The sequence below is a fragment of the Aethalodelphis obliquidens genome, unplaced genomic scaffold (genome assembly GCF_003676395.1).
Source record: "Aethalodelphis obliquidens isolate GAN/ISIS:26980383/991018 unplaced genomic scaffold, ASM367639v1 scaffold2, whole genome shotgun sequence".
Classification (NCBI taxonomy): Eukaryota; Metazoa; Chordata; class Mammalia; order Artiodactyla; family Delphinidae; genus Aethalodelphis; species Aethalodelphis obliquidens.
Genome location: NW_020837946.1, coordinates 43,696,267 through 43,720,725, shown reverse-complemented (window position 1 = coordinate 43,720,725; position 24,459 = coordinate 43,696,267). Strand labels below are relative to the sequence as shown.

Here is a 24,459-nt window from a genome sequence, read left to right as displayed (position 1 = left end):
AATTTTGATTTGTCATACCTGTTTATTATAACTATGAAATGTCCTATATCAAGTAAAAGCTTTTGCCATAGTACCTTATTTGATATTAAAATAGCTGTATCAGTTATTTTAGTGTTGGTAAACACTTTTTCTATTACCTTACATTTAACCCTTCTGTGCCTTATAGTTATGGTGTCTCAAGCATTCTGACATTGTTTTTTACTTGGATTATTATTAAACAATCTTCATTGCAGTACTGTACTGACACTGTGAAGATAAAGTAAAATGAATCTGGTCCATATTTATAATCTAGTACAGAGAATATTAATATGGATAAGCATAAGTAACCCAACATATGAATGTAGTCAAACTCGTATCCTACTTGTTTAAAGTCTGGCATTCTTAAATGCAAAACTCAGGCCATCTAAGACTTTTTTTTTTTAATTAAGAGACTAGAGCTAGATGAGTTTTCACTGTTCAACAAAGGAAAAAGGCTGGTATAGCTTTAAGGCTTTTAAAGAAGATCTCATTATAATTACTTAAAAAGCAGAATTAAATCCTTCAAAATGCAAATATGCTTATCAGTAACTAGAAATGAGTATCACTTCTATATTTCCAGATAATATTACTATTCTAGACAAAAAGCACATTTTTAAAAATTGATAATTATACAGATATTTAAAGTTAATTTAATATATAGTCAATTACTCCATGATTTATACTAATGGCAAGATTAATCCCCCAACACAAAAACAAAAACACATGTAGAACAATTTAATTTGGTGCCTGAAAAAGAAATGTTCCAGATAATAATACATCAGTGTTAAATTCCCTGATTTTGGTGTCTTATTCTTAAGTAATACACACTGAAAAATTTAGCAATAAAGAATTATCATGTCTTCAACTTTCAAATGGTTCAGAAAAAAATTATCCATAGACACATGTGGGAGAGAAGAAGAGAAAATAAAACAAATGCGGAAATAATAGGGAATGTGGATGAAGGATACACTGGAGTTCTCTGTACTATATTACTAATTGAAATTGTTTCACAATAGTCTTTTTGAGCCAAATGAAAATAAAAATAAATGTTCCAGAGTAACCAGCGCCAACAACCACAGTAAAGAAAACAAACTCAGAAAGGCATACAATGGGGTGATGTGACAAATGCTCACACAAAGAGCCATGAATTTAAATTCTAATCAGAGAGAATGAGTAAGCTCCTGTCCAGAATGAACACTGCATCTCAGTATCAGTGAGTACATGAGAGTCTTCTCTCACCATCATTCAAGATTATAAATGGTTCTTTGAAATTAGGTATATATTTCTGTTAGAAATTCAAATAGATTTTCATCACACATTATGTCACTATGGTATAAAAGTTAATATCATAATCATAAAATAAGTTTCATAATGTATCTCTGGGACCACATGCCTTAGATCAGCAGCCTACCCAGTAAAAACAGTTATTTTTATTATGCTTCTCACATTAATATTAACAGACTAATATTGCATATTAATAGTATTAACATACCGATTACATAATATTAATGTTTTTTGTTTTTTCGGTACGCGGGCCTCTCACTGTCGTGGCCTCTCCCGTTGCGGAGCACAGGCTCCGGACGCGCAGGCTCAGCGGCCACGGCTCACGGGCCTAGCCGTTCCGCGGCATGTGGGATCTTCCCGGACCAGGGCATGAACCCGTGTCCCCTGCATCAGCAGGCGGACTCTCAACCACTGCGCCACCAGGGAAGCCCTATTAATGTATTCTGATACACTACAGAGAGCATTTACATTATCCTGCTTTGGATTCATATAATTCATGTTATTTTTGGACAAAAATTATATTCAGCAGAAACAAATAACTGCGGTAGAAATATTTAATTTATTTATGAATTAACAGTCTACCATCCTTGGAGGTACAGTTTTACTTTAAACAGAAATATCAGAGAGGTATTTGAAAACTGCTGAGAGTAAATCTTAAAAGTTATATGAAAAAAAATTTTTTTCAATTATGTGTAGTGATGAGTGTTAACTTATGGTTTCACAACATATACATACATCAAATCATTATGTTGTCACCTAAAACATTATATGTCAATTACCTCAATTTTAAAAAAAGCCAGTGAGCAGAAATATAATTCTGGTACATCATACATTAAAACATAAATTAGAGGGCTTCCCTGGTGGTACAGTGGTTAAGAATCCGCCTGCCAATGCAAGGGACACGGGTTCGAGCCCTGGTCCGGGAAAATCCCACATGCTGTGGAGCAACGAAGCCCGTGCGCCACAACTACTGAGCCTGCGCTCTAGAGCCCGCAAGGCACAACTACTGAAGCCCACACACTGCAACTACTGAGCCCACGTGCCTAGAGCCCGTGCTCTGCAACAAAGAAGCCACCGCAATAAGAAGCCAGTGCACCACAACGAGAGTAGCCTGCGCAGCAATAAAGACCCAACACAGCCCGAACGCAGCCATTAATTAATTAATTAAAAAAAACAAAACATAAATTAGAAATAACTCTTACGTACCTCCTGGATTCCTGCTCAAGGTTTTTGCCTAAATAATCACATTCCCCCAATATATTATAACATACCACATATTATATTTTAAATGTCTATCATATTTATTTTTTGAATTTTATTTTTATACAGCAGGTTCTTATTAGTTACCTATTTTATACAGATTAGTGTGTATGTCAATCCCAATCATATTTAATAGATGTTTAAAAAGAGAAGCTCTAAGAAACCACTGCCTCATATCATATATTCAAACAAGAAGAACCATTATAACAGGAATACTCTTAATTGACCTCAGATTTACCAACAATTTCCCTTAACTCTGTAAAACTAATATCTATATTAACTAGCATCCTGAAAGCTACTCTCTGGCTACTTTTTTTTATATATAAATTTATTTATTTTATTTTTGGCTGCATTGGGTCTTTGGGCAAGCAGGGGCTACTCTTCGTTGCGGTGCCCGCGGGCTTCTCATTGCAGTGGCTTCTCTTGTTGCGGAGCATGGGCTCTAGAGCGCAGGCTCAGTAGTTGTGGCACACGGGCTTAGTCACTCTGCATGGCATGTGGGATCTTCCCGGACCAGGGCTCAAACCCCTGTCCCCTGCATTGGCAGGTGGATTCTCAACCACTGTGCCACCAGGGAAGCCCTCTGGCTACTTTTTGATATACCTGATACTTCTCTGATCTGTTGAGTTCAGAGTTTACCAAACGTCAGTCATAAATAAAGAGTTATTTCATGAGAACCAAGTTGAATACTCTGGAAAAGTATGAAAAAGCTAAGTTACTAAAAAATTTTGGTATAGGGCAAAGACAGTATTTCAAGTGACTATTCTTCATAATAACATTTATTGTTATTCTGAAACTATTATACACATTAGGACAAAGCAAATTTGTCACAATCTTAATATTATTTTTTTTAAATAAAGATTTTCAACATACATGAGAAGAAAGTTACAAATATCAAAGAAGTAAGAATCTAAATTTGAATAGGAAGTACTGAACTCAGGATCTAGGACCTATTTTCTCTTAAAAATAAAACACATATTCTTAGTTCTCTTCAAAAAGGCCTATAAACAATTACCAACTTAACTAGTGCCCAGATTATTATTGCTAACCATCATTTCCTACTAAAAGTAACCAGGGCTGCCTTGGAAAAACACCCTATTTTAGGTCTGTTGAATAAAATGTACAAAACAACCTGGAATATGGTTCTTTGCCACAAAGCAAAGAAACTCTCAAAGATTTCTGGGGCACAAAAGCCAACTTGAAGGTTCCCATGACAAGTCCACTCTTCTGGTTTGCCCCTCTGGGCCCCCCTTTTTCAGTGTCTTTTATAGGTTCCTTGTTCTGCCTCTGGCCAATAAACATTTTTTTGTATTCCATTCTGGACTTACTTTGGTTGTCACTCTATTTCTGTCACATTTCCTTGCATTATCTTTTCTACTGACAAATTTTCAATACAAGTTTCTCTGCTATAACATGATGAGTTACTGAAAAAAATCCTCAGGCTCTACAAAACTGCACAGAGCTTATAAGAAAAATAGAGTTTCGGCAGTCCACTCAAAACCTATGCAACTTTGTATTCTGAGTGCTAACAGAAAGAATAAATGGTCGCAGGCCAGGGACTTGATTAGGAGCACCAGCTCAATATGAACAGAGAATGCCAGTGTAGATATTTAAAATGCACAACAATAAAGTGGAAAGAATGGCAATACTTTAATCAGAGCAGGACTGGCACATGCGGAGACAAAGCAGTGTAAGTGCAGCTATAAGCCAGTGGGACCGCCATTAAACACCAAGTGCCAAGAGTTGAGGGTTCACCTTACGGTGGAGGTCCACCCAGAAACAGGCATTTGTTTGTGTGGGTTTTTTTTTTTAATTTTCTTAAAATACAGACAAGAGAATGCCTATTCACAGTACAGCAACTGAGGTAATTAAGCACTCTTTTCCTGTCCAGATGATTATATATCTACTGCCACTATCCTATCTCCCCTTGCCTAGAAAAAAACTGTATATGAATCAATATAATTTTTGCATTATCCTAACATCATTTTCCCATTTACCAATCACTTACGAGCTAATTCATGTTGCAGAAGCACACACTTTGGAGCATACTGTGCCTCTGTAAGTCCTAAAGTTATACTTCCTGCCCAAGCAGCACCCTGAGTTCCAGATGTGCATAACCGACAAAACACTTTTGTTCAGACAAAACACTCCCACGTGGATAAGCCCACAGGTATTTCACACCTAACAAATTAAACTCATCTCCCTTCACTCTCCCCAACCCACTCCCCAGCCACACTTTCTCCCGAATCTTAAGTAAACAGTCCACCATTCATCCCACTGCCCAGTCTAGAAACCTGGAAGTCATCCTTGCCTCTTTCTCCCCTTTATCTCTCACATCCAATACATCATCAAATCCCACCAAGTCTCCTCCTAAGTATCTCCGTTAAATCTATCTAATTTCCACCCCCCTTCATAATCTCCATGCTAGTTCAAAATCACCATAATCTCCCACCTGGATCCCTGCAAGAGCTTCCTGAATAATCTCTTTACAACCAATCCTAACCTCCCTACAACCTGTTCCTCCCACAAGAGAGTTCTCTGTCTAAAATGCACCATTCAAGCCATTTTCCTGGCTAAGAGCACTTTAAAATGGCCCTCCCTGGGCTTCCCTGGTGGCGCAGTGGTTGGGAGTCCGCCTGCCAATGCAGGGGACATGGGTTCGTGCCCCGGTCCGGGAAGATCCCACATGCCGCGGAGAGGCTAGGCCCGTGAGCCATGGCCGCTGAGCCTGCACGTCCGGAGCCTGTGCTCCGCAACAGGAGAGGCTACAACAGTGAGAGGCCCTCGTACCGCAAAAAAAAAAAAAAAAAGGCTCTCCCTCTTGATCTCAGGATAAACAACTTATATCTAAGAGGACTGATCTGGCTTCTTGCTTACCTCTCTAACCTCAGAACTGAACCGCTATCTCCTTCATACTCCCAAATCTAGGCACACTTAACTTTCCCAAACATGAACTCTCTCATCTTCACATATACTATTATCTTCTCACTCACACACTATTCTTCTACACTGCATCAACCCCTTAACACGCTTGTACCAACCATAGCGCATTCCTCCACTGTCCCACCTTGTTTGTCCCTGGCTGATTCCTCTTTAAGTCTCAGCTTAAATAAAACTTCCTCCAGGGTGCTTTCCCTACACCATCTCCATCACTAAAGTACTCAGACATACACACACAGTTGAGGCCGGTACTCTTATGTATTCCCAGACAACTCTGTACCTGCCTCACAAGACAGTAAGGTCCATAAGGAAAGAAAATATATCTATCTTGCTCACTATTCTACCCCTAGAGCCTAACCAGTATCTAGTACATAGCAGACATCCAGTAATTTTTGCTGGTTGGGTGAAATAGCTGAAACAACCTCATATTATTGCTAAAATCATAATGAACGTCTAGTTAGTCTCAAATCTCCTACCTCCATATATCCTTAGGAGAATGAGCTCATTTTATGGGCAAAAGGAGCTCCTCTGCCCCTTTCTTCTCTGTGAAATAATCTGATGCCTCCTCAATAAGACACAGAGCCCTCTAGACCACAAATCATCCAACCCAACATAGTGGGGATAAAATGGAGGCAGGATGAGAATGGCACAGAGGAAAGGTGCCTGTCACTTGACCAAGAACCTAGGGTGCTTTCACATTTAAAAAGGAAATGAACCAAAAACCTGACCAATATGCCCACAGGAAATGGCCAAGGAAATGGAAAAGAACTCCCTGTAGATCTGAGAATCTGCAAGTCTGTGAAAGTTGCCAAGAATACCCACACTCCTGGAAAGTAAAAGTTCTACTTCCCAGAAATCAATACCTTAAAATGGGGATGGAGGTGGGGCAGGGGCAGGCAGTAAAGCCAAGTTCCTGGTTAGTAAATGGAAGCACTTTCCGATTCTCTACTTGGATATGTTTGGGCTAAAAGCCAGGGTTAAAAGAGTAGAGGCAAGGAGAGAATAAAGGGCTCTATCTAATAAGACAGACAAGAGATGAGATGGAGTTAAACAGCATAGGAACATTTGTTAGAGGGTAATCCATTGTGTATTGAAAAATAGAACCCAATGCTTACCTATGAAAAAGGCTCACTGAGAAACTAAATAACCCTAAAAATCTATTATGAGAAATTCTGCAACTAAAAGCAACCCTTACTCTCCCCTAATAAAGCAGAAGGAAATCTAAGTAGAGAGAATCCCATGGGGGAAAGGGAGGCACCTTCCCTTCTCTATCAAGAAAAAGATCTCCATCCAGGCTTGGAGAAATGCCAACAGTGAACACAACTGAAAATGAATGCACATAAGTACATATTCTGAACACTTAGAAATCCAAGGGAAATTTCTTCTCTATTCTTCCTTTCACAGATCCTGCCGTGTTATTAATCTTCAGTCTTAAAGGAGGCTCTTTTTCATATCTTATTTTTTGGCCATGCCACGGGATCTTAGTTCCCTGACCAGGGATCTAACCTGGACCCTGGCAGTGAAAGCACCAAGTCCTAACCACTGTAACCGCCAGGGAATTCCCCATATCCTTTTTTATTTGATTATTCTTCCTCTCTTAATATATTTTATTGCTTTCTCCACAACACAACTTTGCCTGTCAGTATAGTCCTTTTATTTTTAGTTCCCAGGGCAACTGCACTGCAGTACCTTCCTTTAGTCTCTGACGGATCAACCTTTTTATTTTCTTTTTTTTTTTTAAGATTTTTTTGATGTGGATCATTTTTAAAGTCTTCATTGAATTTGTTGCAATATTGCTTCTGTTTTACGTTTTGGTTTTTTGACTGGGTGGCACGTGGGATCCTAGCTCCCCGACCAGGGATCAAACCCGCACCCCCTGCATTGGAAGGCAAATTCTTAATCACTAGACTGCCAGGGAAGTCCCTGACTGATCATCCTTTATCTTTGCACATTTGCTTCAGGTCTAGTTTCATCACAGTTAACAACTGGCTGCTTCCACCTTAAACCGACAAAGAACAAATAAGAATCAGAGGTTCAATGCATACCTGTCTCATATTCATGTATCTGAAATCAAGTAACCTTGATCTACACAAGCAGCCTTAGCAGTAAGAATGTCTACCATTCTTATTAGACAAAAACACTGTAAGGAAAGAAAATTACAGGACAATATTCCTGATGAACACAGATGGAAAAATCCTTAACAACATATCAGGAAACTGAATTCAACAATACATTAAAAGGATCATATACCATGATCAAGTAGGATTTACTCCTGAGATGCAAGAATGGTTCAACGTATGTGAAATCAATGTGATGCACCACATTAACAAAATGAAGGATAAAAATCATATGATCATCTCAATAGATGCAGAAAAAGCATTTGATGAAATTCAACATTCTTTTATGATAAAAATCCTCAACAAACTAGGTAAAAATGGAATGTACCTCAACATAATAAAGTCCATATATGACAAGCCCACAGCTAACATCATACTCAACAGTGAAAAGCTGAATGCTTTTCCTCTATGATCAGAAGACAAGGATGCCCACTCTCACCACTTTTATTCACCACAGAAAGTCCTAGCCAGAGCAATTTGGCAAGAAGAATAAATAAAAGGATCAAAATCAGAAAGGAAGTAAAACTATCTGAAGATGACATGATATTATATATAGGAAACCCTAAAGATGCCACAAAAAAAATGTTAAAAACTAGTAAACGAATTCAGTAAAGTTGCAGGATACAAAATTAATACACAAAAATCAGTTGTGTTTCTGTACACAAATAACTTTCAGAGAGAGAAATTAAGAAAACAATCCCATTTACAACTGGATCAAAAAGAATAAAATACCTAAGAATAAATTTAACCAAGGAGGTGAAAGAGCTATACACTCACAACTCTAAGACATTGATGAAAGAAACTGAAGAAGACACATATTATGGAAAGATATTCTGTGCTCACTGATCGGATGAATATTGTTTAAATGTCCATATTACCCAAAGCAATCTACAAACTCAATGTAATCTCTGTCAAAATTCCAATGGCATTTTTCACAGATACAGAATAATCAAGACCTCAAATAGCCAAAGGAACTTTGAGAAAGAAAAACAAAGCTGGAAGCATCACACTTCCTGACTTCAAATCATATTATAAAGCTACAGTCATCAAAACACTATGGTATTGGCATAAAAACAGACACATAGACCAGTGGAACCAAAAAAAAAAAAATAGAGAGAGAGAGAATGCACCCCAAAATAAAACTACACAATACAGTCAATTAATTTTCAACAAAGGAGTCAAGAATATACAATGGGGAAAGGACTATCTCTTCAATAAATGGTGTTGGGAAAACCAGATATCCACACGGAAAAAAATGAAACTAAACCTCACTTTATACACAAAAACCAGCTCAAAATGGATTAGACTTGAATGTAAGACCTGAAATCATAAAACTCCTAGAAGAAAACATAAGGAATAAGCTCCTTCATACTGGTCTTGGCAATGATTTGGGGGATTGACACCAAATGCAAAGGCAAAAAAGCAAAAATAAACGTGAACTGTATCAAATAGAAGCTTCTACACAGCAAAGGAAATCATCAACAAATGAAAAGGCAACCTATGACATGGGAGAAAATATCTGCAAACCATATAACTGATCAGGGGTTAATATCCAAAATACACTCAGCCCTCCATACCCACAGATTTAACCAACTGTGAATTCAAAATATTGAGAAAAAAACTCCAGAAAGTTCCGAAAAGCAAGATTTGAATTTTGCTGTGCAACAGCAACTATTTACGTTGTATTTTCACAGCATTTACACCGTATAAGTAACCTAGAGATGATTTAAAGTATATAGGAGGATGTGCATAGGTTATATGCAAATACTACATCATTTTGTAGTAATTCTTCTCATAAGAACATGTCTCAGTGACATTAATTGTGGCTAAACTCAATCTGATTCAGTAGCTCCCATCTAACTGAGCACTAGTCAGTTTTCCACGTGGCTGGTTTGTATCCCAAAAAGTCGTTTGGAGATTGTATATGCTCACTGTTTCCAATCCAGTTCCCACTCCTTCTCTATTCATTAGAGTATACCCCTTCTAAAGTATGCCTTAAAACTTTTAATTTTCCATTATATTGATCACAAAACCCTTTTGCTTGCAGCATCTTTAGGACACTTTGAGAAACACAAAAACAATACCATATTGTAAACGTATTTTGAGTTGGCTTGGGGGAGCTAATTTTGTTTCTACTGTAAAATGCATTGGTGGGAAGAGAAAAGGGAGGAAGGGAGAGAGGAAGGGACAAAGAAAGGGAAGAAGGAAAAGGAAAGAAACGTAAAAGTTTTTTAAATCCAATTCAATTGGGAGGGAAATGTAGGCAGTACTACACATACAGAATAAAAATAAGGATTTTTTCTGTTCTATATCTACTTAAAATTAATTTTAACTTTTAAAGCAAATTTGCCTTTCCGTTATATATTAACTTGAGAAAATATGACTAGATTTTTAAAATAAAGGGTAAAGGAAATTAAAATTCTTCCTTTTTAGGAAACAATGAACTATTCTTTCAAATTGCTATTCAAAAAATTTTTCGTTTCTTTCAAAAACATTGTAATGACATAATCTTACATATTTTTAATTAACCAAGTGGACAACAACTCAGAAACATTTTTATTTTACTGTATACCAAAATATCAAGTAAACATTTGAATTTCTGAAATCTAAAACATAATAGAATTTAGTTATCCCCTCTACAAAGTGCTGTGTTACTCTTCATGGTAAACAACAAGAGACAGTAAAACTGTCATTTTCATTGCTGGAAAAATATTTTTTTCCATAGTAAAAAAGAAAACATGAAATTAAATAAAAATCAAGCTCTATGGCGCCATCTTTTGGATTGTTCAAGTTTTCTTATAATTCTTTCTTATAAGAAACAATTCATTGATCAGAATCAAGATAAAGACAGAGACAAAACTATTTGGCTACCTTTTCGTAAGCTATATTTGCCCTATCTTAGTCTCATACTTTTATATTAGGATTTAAAACGTATCCATAAAACAATTACCTATAATACTAAAATTCTACTAAAAATTCTGAAAATAAAGGCCTTTTGAATTAACAAACTGCATGTTCTCAACACTTTATGGCAGTGGTTCCTAAAGTGAGGCACCCCCACTATCACGAGCATCATCAACATCATCTGGGAACTTTTAGAAATGCAAATTCTTAGGCCACACTTCAAACTGACTAAACTGGAACTGGGGGGGTGAGAGGAGTCAGCCTTTTTTTTTTTTAAGTCCATCTTTATTTATTTTTTTTTTTATTATATTTATTTTTGGCTGTGTTGGGTCTTTGTTGCTGCGCACGGGCTTTCTCTAGTTGCGGTGAGCAAGAGCTACTCTTCATTGTGGTGTGCAGGGTTCTCATTGAAGTGTCTTCTCTTGTTGTGGAGCATGGGCTCTAGGCGCGCGGGCTTCAGTAGTTGCAGCATGTGGGCCCTAGAGCACACAGGCTTCAGTAGTTGCAGCGCGTGGGCTCTAGAGCGCAGGCTCCGTAGTTGTGGTGCACGTGCTTAGTTGCTCTGTGGCATGTGTGATCTTCCCAGACCAGGGATCGAACCCGTGTCCCCAGCATTAGCAAGCGGATTCTTAACCACTGCACCACCAGCGAAGTCCCGAGTCTGCCTTTTAACAAGCTCTTGGATTCTGATACAAACTAACCTGGGAGAACCACTGCCTTCCAGCTCTTGGATTTTGATATGAGCTAACCTGTGAGAACCACTGCCTTTTTGAAAAAGGTCCACAGCTAACACTGAACTATACACTAGTTGGGAATTGCTAGTAAGTTCAGCAGTTCCTAACCTTAGTTTCATATTGGGATTACAAGGGAGCTTTAAAAATACCCGAGTCCTGCTCTAATATGTGGTTAATGGTTCAGGAGGTAAGTAAAGCCTGGGCACCAGGATTTCTGAAAGACTCTCAAGTGATTGAAAATGCAGCCAAGGTTGAGAGCTAAAGATCTAGAGGCTTACATTTTCAAAAGCTAGAGTTCACTGAGTCTTATATTAAGCAACGTTTGTAAATGAGACATGAAAAGTTAGTCTTCAAAACCAAGATACATATAAAATCCCATTACAAGAAAAAAGAACTGATTCACTTCCAGTCTGTAAATTTTACTCCTTCAAAGGCTACAAAAATGTTTTTTAAAGCAGAGTTTTTTAAATAAACAATTTATTAAATATATACTGTGCATTCCCTAGTTGTTATGAGCATGCTAAAAAAAAAAGAGTAGTCCTCACCTTTATAGACCATCTAATATACTTGGGCATATTTCATAATAACTGACAATAAAGAATAAATGCCAAATTTGGAGTAAAGATTGAATGCACTGAGTCAATGAAGGAAAAAAAATCACACCTAATCATAGTGGTATTTAAGACTGTTAAAAAATATAGGGTAGAACTTTCAGTCTTTAAAGATGAATTAGATGTAGACTATATATGGGGAGTTGTAGGTGGCAGACCTGACAGAAGAAAAGACACATAGGTTTGTTTTTTTTTTTTTTAGGGGCAGGGCTGACAATATGTAATATAAAAGAACCTTTCTCACTGAGGGGCTCGTCATCTGAACCAGAGATCACTGCAAAAGACTTAACTATTTTCTCAGTTTTTCCAAGCATGGTATATAACTGATACCATTCTAGAATCACAGGGCAGAAATATGAATGCAGTTAATTCATTACATACAATCGATGTCTTGGGCACTAGTTCCCACTTAACATGACTCAATCACTTGGAGGACTTATTAAAACACATACTACTGGGCTCCACCCTTAGAGTTTGACTAATGTTTGTTCTCATCATTTTTATCCTTGTCCTTTCTTGGTGAGAGCTTCTCAAGTTTGTCCTCCACAGACACAAGTTCATTAACTGTAATATGAAATTCAACTCCTTCTTATCTATGACCTTCAAAGTGGAATGTCAGGTTCTGCTATTGCATTTTCGTTTCCAGTCATCCTTCCTATGTTGCCTGTTCCCCCTTGTAACCTGCTGCCCTTTCATCTAAGTTTGTTGTCTAATTATGGGCTGTCTTTCCTATTTCATTGGAGCCACATCATTTTACATGTTTATTAAGTATGCCCAATGTTTTTTTGTTTGTTTTCATTTTTTTCTGGTTCCTTTCACATTCACAGGGGGCTCTTCCTTCAAAGCTTCAGATTATGTTCCTTCCTTTTGTTCTGCAGAATTTTTTCAGGGAGCTCTTATTTTTCCCATCTTAGCACTTTATTGACAAAGAAAGCACAATCAACTCACGCTCAGTATCTGCCACAAGCTGAGAGGTACAGACTGCCCTTGATCCTGCTCCTAACCACAGGTGCTAATGGAAGCCCTTTCCCAAAATGATGTGCAGGATCTAAGCAGTTCTGATGGATAGGGTGTGTGGGATTAACAGATGCAAACTATTATGTGCAGAATGGATAAACAACAAGGTCCCACTGTATAGCACAGGGAACTGTATTCAATATCCTGTCATAAACCGTAAGGGAAAAGAATATGAAAAAGAATATATATATATGTATAACTGAATCACTTGGCTGTATAGCAGAAATTAACACAATATTGTAAATCAACTATACTTCAATAAAACAAACGCAAAAAAGAAAGATCTAAGCAATTCCAAGTTCCCAAGAGACTTCATCTAGTGTGTGGTTTTCCTAGAAAGAGGGGGACATCTCCCAATGACTAAATGTTTGAAATACTTAACAAGTTCAATCTTTGAAATTCCACCCTTCAGCTTCCTACTACCTTCTTCAATCCTACCTCTTCCTGCCATGAAGACCTATTCTGACCTCTCACTTCTTTAAAGGCTTGTCTTTGTTGTAGCCAGTGCCACACATTGGAACACTTTTTCTGTAATTATTTCATGTTCTCTCCAACTCCCTATAAAACTATTCAAAGCCAGTGAAATCTAAGATTTATTTATTTTGCATCTGTGCTATTACAAAGATTTGTCAACTGATAGAAATGCACTTTCAGAGAACTTCAAAAAGTATCCAAACACTTTCACTAAAGTGAGATTTTGTGCAGTAGATACAACTTAGGAACCACATCTCCACTATTCAGAGTCTAAAAAACCCTCAACATTCCAGTTTCTTTTCTGAAGCTGTTGAAAGCAATCTGTTTACTTATAAGTAGAAAAAGGCCTCTACATAAGAAAAAAAAGAATCAATTTTGTTAGTTAAGAAAGCTTACTAATTCAAGAAGCTGAAATAGCATAGAACATAATTAAGAACGTATTTTTTTGGGTGAAGCAAATATTATATCCCAAACCTGCAAAGCTCCAAACATGATTCATTTCAACTTCTATTGTATTACATTCATTGTCTCACTTCTGTTTAATAATTAACTTATTTTTAATATAGCTCACATAACAATGATAAGAGTAAACAGTCTACTTACCCCACCCATTGTAATTCCATGAATAAGTGCAATATATGGTTTCTGGCAAGAATCTAAAAGAAACAGAGCTGTAATTAGTTACAATGCTTAAAATACATTTTATTTTTCCAAAAATCACATGTTACATGAACTCTGAGTATTTTCCCTAAGAAATTTTTGCAAGAAATATCAAAGTAGACTAAACATATGGCTTATAAAATATGTTCTTTTTAAAACATCAGTCCATACACAATCCTGATCATCTATTCATTATTATGAAAAACTCAACACCTCAATTTGAAACAGATGAAAGCCTATATAACTCAACTATTGAGAAAAACAATATTTGCCTTATAAGCCACTGATGTTTATGTAACACAGTTGTATTTTAAAGAACATAATTTGTCTTCTATACATCTAAGGAAGTATCTGGATACAAAGAGAAGTGCAGCATACAGGAAAAAGCAAGGACTGGGAGTTAAAAGACCCAAATTTTAGTCTCAGGTTTGTCATTAACTGGCAATTCAACTATATTTAATATATATACTGGCATTAGATGCTTATATACTGGCAATTCAATACATATACGTGTATACACATATACGCATGTAAGTTATACGTATATATGCCTATCATACATGTGTATATCATGTATATAATATATAGATAAGTTTCCCTATCTACTAAATGATGAGCCTTGCCTCAGAAGTTCCTTCCAGCTCAAAAATCCTGTAAACTTTTACTCAGTTCCTTTCCCTCTGAAGAGGAAGTTGCGCACAACATAACATAAATCACTGTACTTCTATTACAGCTTGTTGCAAATATAACTTCCTTACCAAAAACCAATATAAAAGTACAGTTTTGATCCATCTAGCAATTCTATAAATATTCCCAATCTGCCAAATGAGCCACTGAAGTACAATTCTAATTTAACATTCACAAGGACTTCCACAGCCCTCAATTTTTAACTATAATTCCCTAGAAACAATGGAAACAAATATCTCTATTGATTGGAGTAGACATGCATACAAATATACCATTTCAGCTACAGATACATATATTTTAGATATGAAATATCAGAAGCTAATTGATGCAGGAACACAAAGCCAGAATCTGTCAAATTCCTTAACGACTAAAATATGTCATTACAATGTATAGAGATTATATCTGGAAGGCTTTCTCTCTGTATATTAACATTTTACCAAACTCTTCTCAAACTGCTTAGAGGTTTTCGCCCCTCTCTTTTTATTTAGTATAGAACTGCACTAATATAGTAGCCAATAGCCAAATGTAGTTATTTAGATTACAATTAATTACCATTAAACAAAGGTAAAATTCAGTTTACTGATCACAGTAGCCCCATTTCAAGTGCTCATGAGCCATGTGTGGCTAGTAGTGATCATATTGCACAGCACAGAAACAGAATACTTTTATCATTACAGAAAGTACTATTGGACAGCGCTGGTATGAATTTTTAGAATGAATAAAACATCCTAAGTAAAACCTGATCTGTAGAATTATGGACTCAAAGAAATGAGAGCTCTCCATTCAATGTGGCTCACTGAGTTAAACTGGGAAACAGCCTCGTCTCCCCACTCCTACCTCAAAGACATAAAAATTCTAGAGAAAAATTTTTTTGTCAACGTATATCCAAGTTCAAAGCCAAACAAGGGAAATCCTCAGGTGCCAGAAACAAATAAACTCAGAGGTAATAGCTGTGTGGAAGCTACAGCCAAAGATTATGAGTGAGTGTGTGTGTGTTTATCTGTTCTGAGTCAGGAATAACATGGGCCACACATAACATGCTATGAGTTAATACCTGCATAAAGCCTCACAGTAGGAAGAGCTATATGATTTGTAAAACATAGCTAGAAAAACTCTATCTGCTGATCCTAAAACTCAGTAAGCTCCTACCCATGAGAGGAAGAGAAAAAGTCAGAAAAGTGGATGCTTAAGCACTGGACCACTACAACTGAACAAACAAAAGAAAATACCCCTAACAAATTTGGAATAGAAGTAACATCTGTAACTTGGTAAAAAGTGTCTATAAAATGATTATATACTAAAGAATGAAATTTTAAAAGCTCCCATGGACATCAGAAATAAGACAACACCACAATCATTCAGCATTATAATAGAGGTCCTAGCCAAAATATAACAAGAAAAGTCATAAGTATACAGACTGGAAAGAGATGAAAAAAATTACGTGTAGATGGTAGAATTACCAATGTAGAAAAGCCAAGAGAACCTACAGAAACATCATTAGAACTGATAATAAATTTCAGCAGGGTTGCTGGATGTAAGAACAAAATACTAAAATCAAAAGCATTTCTACATGCTAGAAATAGTCAATTAGAAAATGTAATAAGAAAAATTACTATTAAATGTAGTAACAAAAAAAATAAGCTGTCTAAAAATAACACTTAAAAAATCTTTCTTTTTCTTTATGGAGAAAATTATAAAACATTATGAAAGGACATGAAAGTCAATCTGATGAAAATGTTCTAAAACAGATTAATGGCGATGACTGCATAAGCTTATTAAATATCAAAATAATTTTAAAATTCATTTGAATTTTTAAAAACCAAAAAAAAAATTCATTTGAAAAATCAAAAGTCCAAGAGTAGCCAAGAAAATCTTGAAAGAAAACAAGGGTAACTTGTCCTATCAGAGAGAGACATATCTTAAAGCTATAATAATTTTGACACTGTAGTTTTACCATATGTACAGACAAATAGGCCAATGAACAAAGTTGCCCAGAAACAGACCCGGTCACATATAAGAACTTGATATATGATAGAAGTATCATTAAAACCAGTGAGGAAAACAAGGACTATTCAATCAAAGGCATTACAACTTCTGGCTTTCTAGCTGAAAAGTAAAAGTTAGATGATGTCACATGCAAAAAAATTCCAAGCACTTTAAAGACGTAGAGCATAAAGAAACAAACTATTAAAAGAAAATATAAAAGAACATCTTAAAACCCTTCATGTTATTAAGCATTTTTAAAATGCAAATAGCAGAAATCATAAAGGAAAAGAATACATTTCATCTCAAACAAAAACTTGTATATACCAAAAGATAAAGTAGAAGACTGAGAGACGTGTATTTATAATATATATGATCTACAAAAGTGAAGAATCAGAATACATAAAGACCTATAAAATCAGTAAGAAAAAGACAATCCAAAAGAAAGATAAACAAAGGATGAAACTGAAAAGAAAATATAAATGATTAACATAAACACCTTCTACTTTACCTGCATCCAATGAAGTACAAATTAAAACCACAATAAGATATAAAGCATGCAAAGTTTAAAAACAAAAAATGATAGAAAGGACATGTAGAAAATAAAGTCTTATACTTTAGAGAAGAATTTGGAAACACACTGAAGATACATAAACTCTATGATCCATCCATTCGACTTCTATTATTTCTAGAAATTTTTGCACATGGGCACTAAGGGTATACATATAAGGGTGTAACAATCTGTATTAGTAAAAAGCTGAAATAATCTAAAATAACCACTAATATAGAACAGATTAAGTAATATGGGATAATTGAATAATATAAGAACAGTTACATTCCATGTTATCAAAAACTTATGGAATGGTATATACAGTAAGAAAGTACTTATGCAAATTTCAAAAACATAAAGTAATACTACTTTTGTTCATAAATATGTAGTAAAAATATAAAGTACAGTCTAACTGGATGTGCTAAAAACTAATGACAGTGGTTGCTTCTGAGGAGGGATACTGGTTGCTTCTGGAGAGAGAAAGAAATGGCACTGAAGCAAGCAATGAAGTAGACTGAACAATAATTTTAAAACTCATAGTATTCTATTTAATATAAATAAATTTCAAAACATCAAGCAAAAATAAAATATAGTGGTCTATTCATTCTGGGCTGGTGGGTACACAAGTATTTATTATATTATTCCCTGTAATTTAACATTTGAAACACATGCTTGATAAATGTAACTACTGTGTCACTTCCAATGAAATCTGGAATGATGACTATAAAGAAATTTCATCCCAGAGTTCCTCAAGAATTCAGAAAAATGACACTTCATTTTATAGAGAAAACTGGCACCCAAGCTTTTTGTTTTCCAAGAAAGCCAACCATATGATCAGAATCCATGTTTCCATATTGATTATATGGCAAATAGTAGTTAAGTATACCCTATTTAATAATCAAGTATGAATTGTTCTGGAATGAGCAGTCAGACTACTTTAATCAAGTTTATTCCTGGCACAAAGTATATAAAAGATTAAACAAGAGTGTCTGTTGATTACATTTTAACAATTCATACTGTGCAGCTTATGCCTTGATTCCATTTTCAAAGCTCTCAGCAGAGCACACATACCAATAGCATTGTTCAGCATATATTCTTCTCTGAAGAAATCCTGAGCTATCTTCTGATTTGACTTTCTAGCTTCTGAGATCACTACAATAAAAAAAGAAAAAAGAAGGATTACAAATTACAAAAAGTGTTTTCCAGTCAATACAGTCAAATAGAAAAATTTTAAATAATGTGATAGTAAGTACCAGGGGGAAAGTCTAGAATGGTTTGTTAAGGTTCTGAAGTCACCTATTCCACGGACATACTATAGTTAGCCCCAAATCCATAGTCCAATGTCAAAACTTCAAGGCAAAAATTCTTATTCAGAACTTCTAACAAAGTGTTATACTTAAATTATAAGTTACATATTGGTACAAAATGCATTTTCTTTTGACTATTTTCTGTAGCACCTAAATGAATGTTTGCTGGATACATGTTTCCTTTGGTAATATATCTTAACACAAAGTACGTTATACATATACACACAAAGAAATATATGCACATGTGCATGCACACACACACAGAGTTCTATATATTCCATCTAGTTAAATACTTCTGTCACATTCATTTCACCATGGAACATTTGCTGAGCATCTACCAGGTACCACACACTGTTTTCAGTGCTGTAGATAACAAGACAGCAATATAAGACGGCTGCCCTGGAGTTCAGACTATAAGACAGACTACTGAGCTACACTCCTTGTGTCATGCCCACTCTAAGGTTGGGTGCCGTGGGAATGTGAGCATAAGAGATGTAATTAAAAGAAGCCTTCCCAGGGACTTCCCTGGCAGTCCAGTGGTTAGGACTCCATGCTTCCACTGCAGGGGCCACAGGTTCGATCTCTGGTCAGGGAACTAAGATCCTGCATGGCACACGATGCACCCCCCAAAAAAAAAAATAATTTAAAAAAAGGCTTCCCAGAAGAGAGAACTCTGTGCCAAATGTGAACAACAGGTAAGGATTTCCTAAATGTGAAAAGTTCTGAAAAGTGAAAAGTTCTGAGTAGAGAAAGGAGTACCTACAAAGGCACACAGGCAAGAAAGAATAAAATCAAGAAATAAGTAGTTTTAAAAGACTAAAGGAGAATGGTAAAAGGTGAGGCTAAGAAGGTAAATGAAACAGTAATATCCTTATTTATTAATATCAATGGAAATATAACCTCTCAAAGATACTGTTACAGCATACAAATGCCTGTCTTAATAAGCAGGTGCTCAGTAAATATCTTAATAATAAATATCAAATGGTTTCATTTCTATTGCAATTTTCTATTATCCAGAGTTCCATAGTCCAATCTACTATACTCCTACTACAGTCAATGTCAAAACCACCATCAAACCTCTCTTCCATACACTTCAAGTTCATATGCTTTTCTTGTCTAAGTCCTATGAGAATTACCTACTAAAATACAAATTAAATATATAATATATACATTTACTTCTTTTATGGGAAAGAGTTACATAAAAATCGTTGACTATTAATAGACTTTTAGACTAACTTCAGAACTCTGATATAGCTTCCTTCAAAATGTTCCAACCAAATATTGACTTTTTTTCTTGGTTTTTTAAAAAAAAAAGGTTTGGGGAATTCCCGGGTGGTCCAGTGGTTAGGACTCAGTGCTTTCACTGCCGTGGCCCAGGTTCAGGCCCTGGTTGGGGAACTAAGATCCTGCAAGCCACATGGGGTGGCCAAATAAATAAATATTTTAAAAATAAAAAAAGGTTTGATATCTAGTTTTGTCATTCTGAGGCTTTCACCAATAAAACCCCTAAAACCCTCATCTATTATCTTTCATCATTTCTCCCCAATACTAAAAGAAAAGGAGTGTAAATTGCATTGCCTGTGGAATAAAGCTCTTTTATCTCAGAAATCTTCTGAGATTTCCTTCTAATCTTATTCTAACCAATCAGTTCCATATAAATTAAATGATGTTTAGTAACATCATTTAAAAATTTTTTGTCAGGGCTTCCCTGGTGGCGCAGCGGTTGGGAATCCGCCTGGCAATGCAGGGGACATGGGTTTGGGCCGTGGTCTGGGAAGATCCCACACGCCTCAGAGCAGCTAATCCCATGTGCCACAACTACTGAGCCTGTGCTCTAGAGCCCGCGAACCACAATTACTGGAGCCCGTGAGCCACAATTACTGAAGCCCGTGAGCCTAGAGCCTGTACTCTGCAACAAGGGAAGCCACCACAATGAGGAGCCCATGCACTGCAACGAAGAGTAGCCCCCGCTCACCACAACTAGAGAAAGCCCGTGGGCAGCACTGAAGACCCAAGACAGCCAAAAATAAAATAAATAAATAAATAAATTACAAAATTACATAAATTACAAAAAAAATTTTATTTTTCAGAGTGCCCACTTACTGTCTTGGACTATCATGTTTAAAAGAAACTAAATTTCCTAGAATTGAAATCTGTTGCTTATACATGTGAACTAGAATAATTCTAGAATTTTTAACTGTATTTCCAAACAGCAATGTAAAGTTAGGCCTATATGCAAAAATAGCTCACAGTCAGAAGAAGCTAAAATCAATACATAAGGCTCTGCCCATCTGTAAACTGACAAGATCAAAAGCCCAGCTCTTGAGGAAAGATTAATTTCAGGCTGAAAAACAATGTTTTAAAAATATTTAAGTAGTGGGCAAAACAAATTCAAAAAACGATTCAGTTAACAAGTCAGTCGAAGCAACTGAAAATTTTAAAGTGAAATTTTAACTCAGTTATTTTAAATTTAGTAAATATTTGAAATTATGTCCTGAATCAAGCTTGTTTCTTCCTATTTCAAATGTAATGGTTTACATAAGATTATAAATATGGTAAATAGATCAACCTGAACATTATCATCTTAACACAGTACAAAAAATATAAAAAAATAAAACAAAGAAAAAAACCATCCCAGGAACCTACCAATTCCATAAGAAAGAAAACTCAAAATGTTTTCAGTATATATAAATACTGAAAAGTTTTCAGTATATATAAAATACTGACAACCAGTGGTAAAAACATTTCTTCTCTCTTTTACCTTTTGTTTTTAATAAATATGTACAGATTGACCTAAATAATTAGAAAGATAAGGAGAATTAATCTTTTTATTTATCTCAGAATGTTAATTTAAACACAAAAAAATATTGATAATATAATAGGATAAATACTACAATTAAGTGCATTCTTGCTTTGGGATCATGAACAATGGGAAAGCACAAAGTCATGGAAATATGTGAGAGCATGTCATGTTTGGAGAATGGCAAGTCACTCAACATGGCCAGGTTGTCAGGCTTATGTGATAAACAATTGCTTAATAACAGCTATTCTAAAATAAAAAGCAGAATCACATACCATAACTGGACATTTTGTTCAGGATGATTCAGGGAAAGAGACAAGATACCTGAAGGGCACGTATGTAGTTAAAAAAAAAACAGCTGCTATTCTCATTTTTCTATTAACTACAAGAGGTAAGTCTTTAAATGTTTTCTCTTTCTAAGTTAACCACACTAAAAATGTATTAACAGTTTAACAAAAAACAATTCCAGAAAGTAAAGCAAATTACAAAGTACCACAAAAATTTGCTAATACCTTATCAGTTTTATTGGGGGAAAAAAGCATTTAGGTAAGAAGGGAAAAAAGTTTTTACCTCTGATATCACCTCCAGCACAGAACGCCTTTCCACCAGCTCCCTTTATGATGATCAGGAAAGTTTCCGGATCTTGTTCCCATTTCTATCCAAATGTAAAAGAAGATGGTATAAGCATATCATAAATACAAACTCATTAATTATATATCCACATGCACATAAACACATGTGTATATATAGACGTATGTGGATATATACAAAGCATAAGGCATAAGCTTTATAAAACATATCCAGAAGAATGGATCCCAACTTCATTTTCTTTTCTGACATAAATTAGAGGCTATCCCAACAAAGTTGCTAGATGAGTGCATTCTGTGATCCAAGTTTGATGATGGCAACTGAAATCTTTGCCACGACAACTTTGAGACCAAGGTGAAAAAAATATGGGCCTAATACATCGTCAGGTTGGAAAAATAAAATAAAAAGGGGCAGAACATAAGAAGAAACTTGGAGCCTTGTGAAAGTGGAAGAGGCTGTCTTCTGAGGCACTGAACTCCCTGTCAGTAGGGGTGCTCCAGGAAAACCACTTAGGAAAGCGCTGAGGACTCTATAAGCGATGGGGCTTGGGCGCTGATCCCAGACAGTCAAGTGATTCTATGGGAGAGAATATCAGAAATATTCTCTAAGGACATACTTTCAGAAGGATCCATATGATTGCTTTAAGAAAATTACAAACCTTCAGCTGTGGATAAATCTGCCGAATCATACTAAGATTCAGTGCATTTAGGAACTTTGGTCTGTTTAGTGTTATCACTCCTGCACAACCTTTTCTTTCCAATAGGACTTCTGCTGCTGCATCTGTGTGCTTAGACATTCTCTGTGTAAACAAAGAATAACTTTAGGATAAAATTCATTAAGTTTTTGTCACAAGTCAACACCAAAACATATATTAAATGCAAATCTTTCACACAATGTTAAGGTTAGCTAATCGAATGGATAACTCAGTACATCTGACAAAGTTTTCTAAAGTTATTTGGACTCTGTACATAGACAATTCCAAAGCAAACTACATATACCTCTTAAATCTCTTAATTTTTATTTCTGAGTGAACTTAGTCAACTGATTTAAAATAGAACCCAGCCCATGGGACTTCCCTGGTGGCGCAGTGGTTCAGAATCCATCTGCCAATGCAGGGGACATGGGTTCGATCCCTGGTCTGGGAAGATCCCACATGCCACGGAGCAACTAAGCCCGTATGCCACAACTACTGAGCCCGTGTGCCACAACTACTGAAGCCCGGGCGTGCCTAGAACCCGTGCTCCTCTACAAGTAAAGCCACCGCAATGAGAAGCCCGCACACTGCAACAAAGAGTAGCCCTCGCTCGCCACAACTAGAGAAGGCCCTCGCGCAGCAACAGACCCAACGCAGCCAAAAATAAATTAATTAATTTAAAAATTTGTTTCTAAAAAAATAAAAATAAAATAGAACCCAGTCTTAGAATTTCTTGGACTATGAAATACTCAAATCTTTATGACTGTATACCAAGCAATATGTTAGGTACTTGGAAATCAAAGATGAATAGAGAGGGCAAATAATTCTGACTACAATAGCTACCAACAACTTGGGGGAAAGAAAGGTGATATTTGAGCTAGGCCTTGATATATGCCAAGAAAAAGAGGGGTGAAAATCCTGGAGAGTAACACATTCTAAAACATGAACAGCAAATATCTGGAAATGTTAAGATGTTAAACGTGAGTGGAATAAAGGCTGATTGAGAAAATGAGTGATAGGAAAGTAGGCAGAATAAGTAGTTTAAGGCCAGATTATAGAATGAGCTTACAAAAGCATATACTTGTGAAGAACTTGTCTATACAGTTCTTAGGGCCTCACGCACCATGGTGAGTGAGGCAAGGGGCACATTTTGGAGTGGCTTATTTTGCTCCCCTTCAATACTCAGTGGTTCTACTTCCTTGATTAAACCCTTACTCGTATGAAAAGACAGATGATAGACTAAAAAGCTGTACTTTTCAGATACCTACATCATTCTAAATTTTAAAGTAAAACAGATTTCATATTATACAAACATGTTACACACAAGTATTAATAAACTTTCATCTCTCTCCATACTAACTAAATTTCTTTTTTGCTTGAACCAAGTCAGATTTGCCAGCCCCCCCCAAAAAAAAACCACAAAAAGTTTCGTGACTGTTTCCACTGAACAACTTCACATAAATTATCACCTAATATCAGAGACAATCCTTTAAAACTCTATTATTTGGTTTCAGCTCAGAGATGTTGAGAGCTGAAAAGATGCGTCTCCTGACCTTGTAACAAGAAAAAAAGGTGAACAGACTGAAAATTAATGGCTTTGGTGAACTCAGTCAGAGACAGGAGGTCACAGGGCAAACAGCCCCGTAATAAAATCTGGAGAGACAGGTGCCTTCAGGGAGATGCAGGACCAGTATATTTGCTTAGCTCAGGCAGAAGCCCTAAGGAAGATTAACTAGAATTTTTAATGACTTGCTAGAGGTCAAGCGTGGGCAAGTGTGATAGTATGGAGCTCCTGGGGGTGGCGGGTGTCACAGTCATGGGGGGAGCTCCC

At 36.1% G+C, this 24,459-nt stretch overlaps 1 protein-coding gene across 5 annotated transcripts in view; it reads right to left on the bottom strand.

Moving 5' to 3' along the window:
• HIBCH (3-hydroxyisobutyryl-CoA hydrolase) overlaps positions 1 to 24,459 on the bottom strand; it is an 86,815-nt gene that overhangs the window by 42,712 nt on the left and 19,644 nt on the right. For all 5 annotated transcript variants that reach the window (XM_027125876.1, XM_027125847.1, XM_027125867.1 and 2 more), the window contains 4 exons: positions 22,593 to 22,733; positions 21,917 to 22,001; positions 18,311 to 18,391; positions 13,963 to 14,015 (listed from right to left, as the gene is read on the bottom strand). In XM_027125876.1, the coding sequence (XP_026981677.1) occupies positions 13,963 to 14,015; positions 18,311 to 18,391; positions 21,917 to 22,001; positions 22,593 to 22,733 (360 nt within the window). The remainder of the gene's footprint in view (positions 1 to 13,962; positions 14,016 to 18,310; positions 18,392 to 21,916; positions 22,002 to 22,592; positions 22,734 to 24,459) is intronic.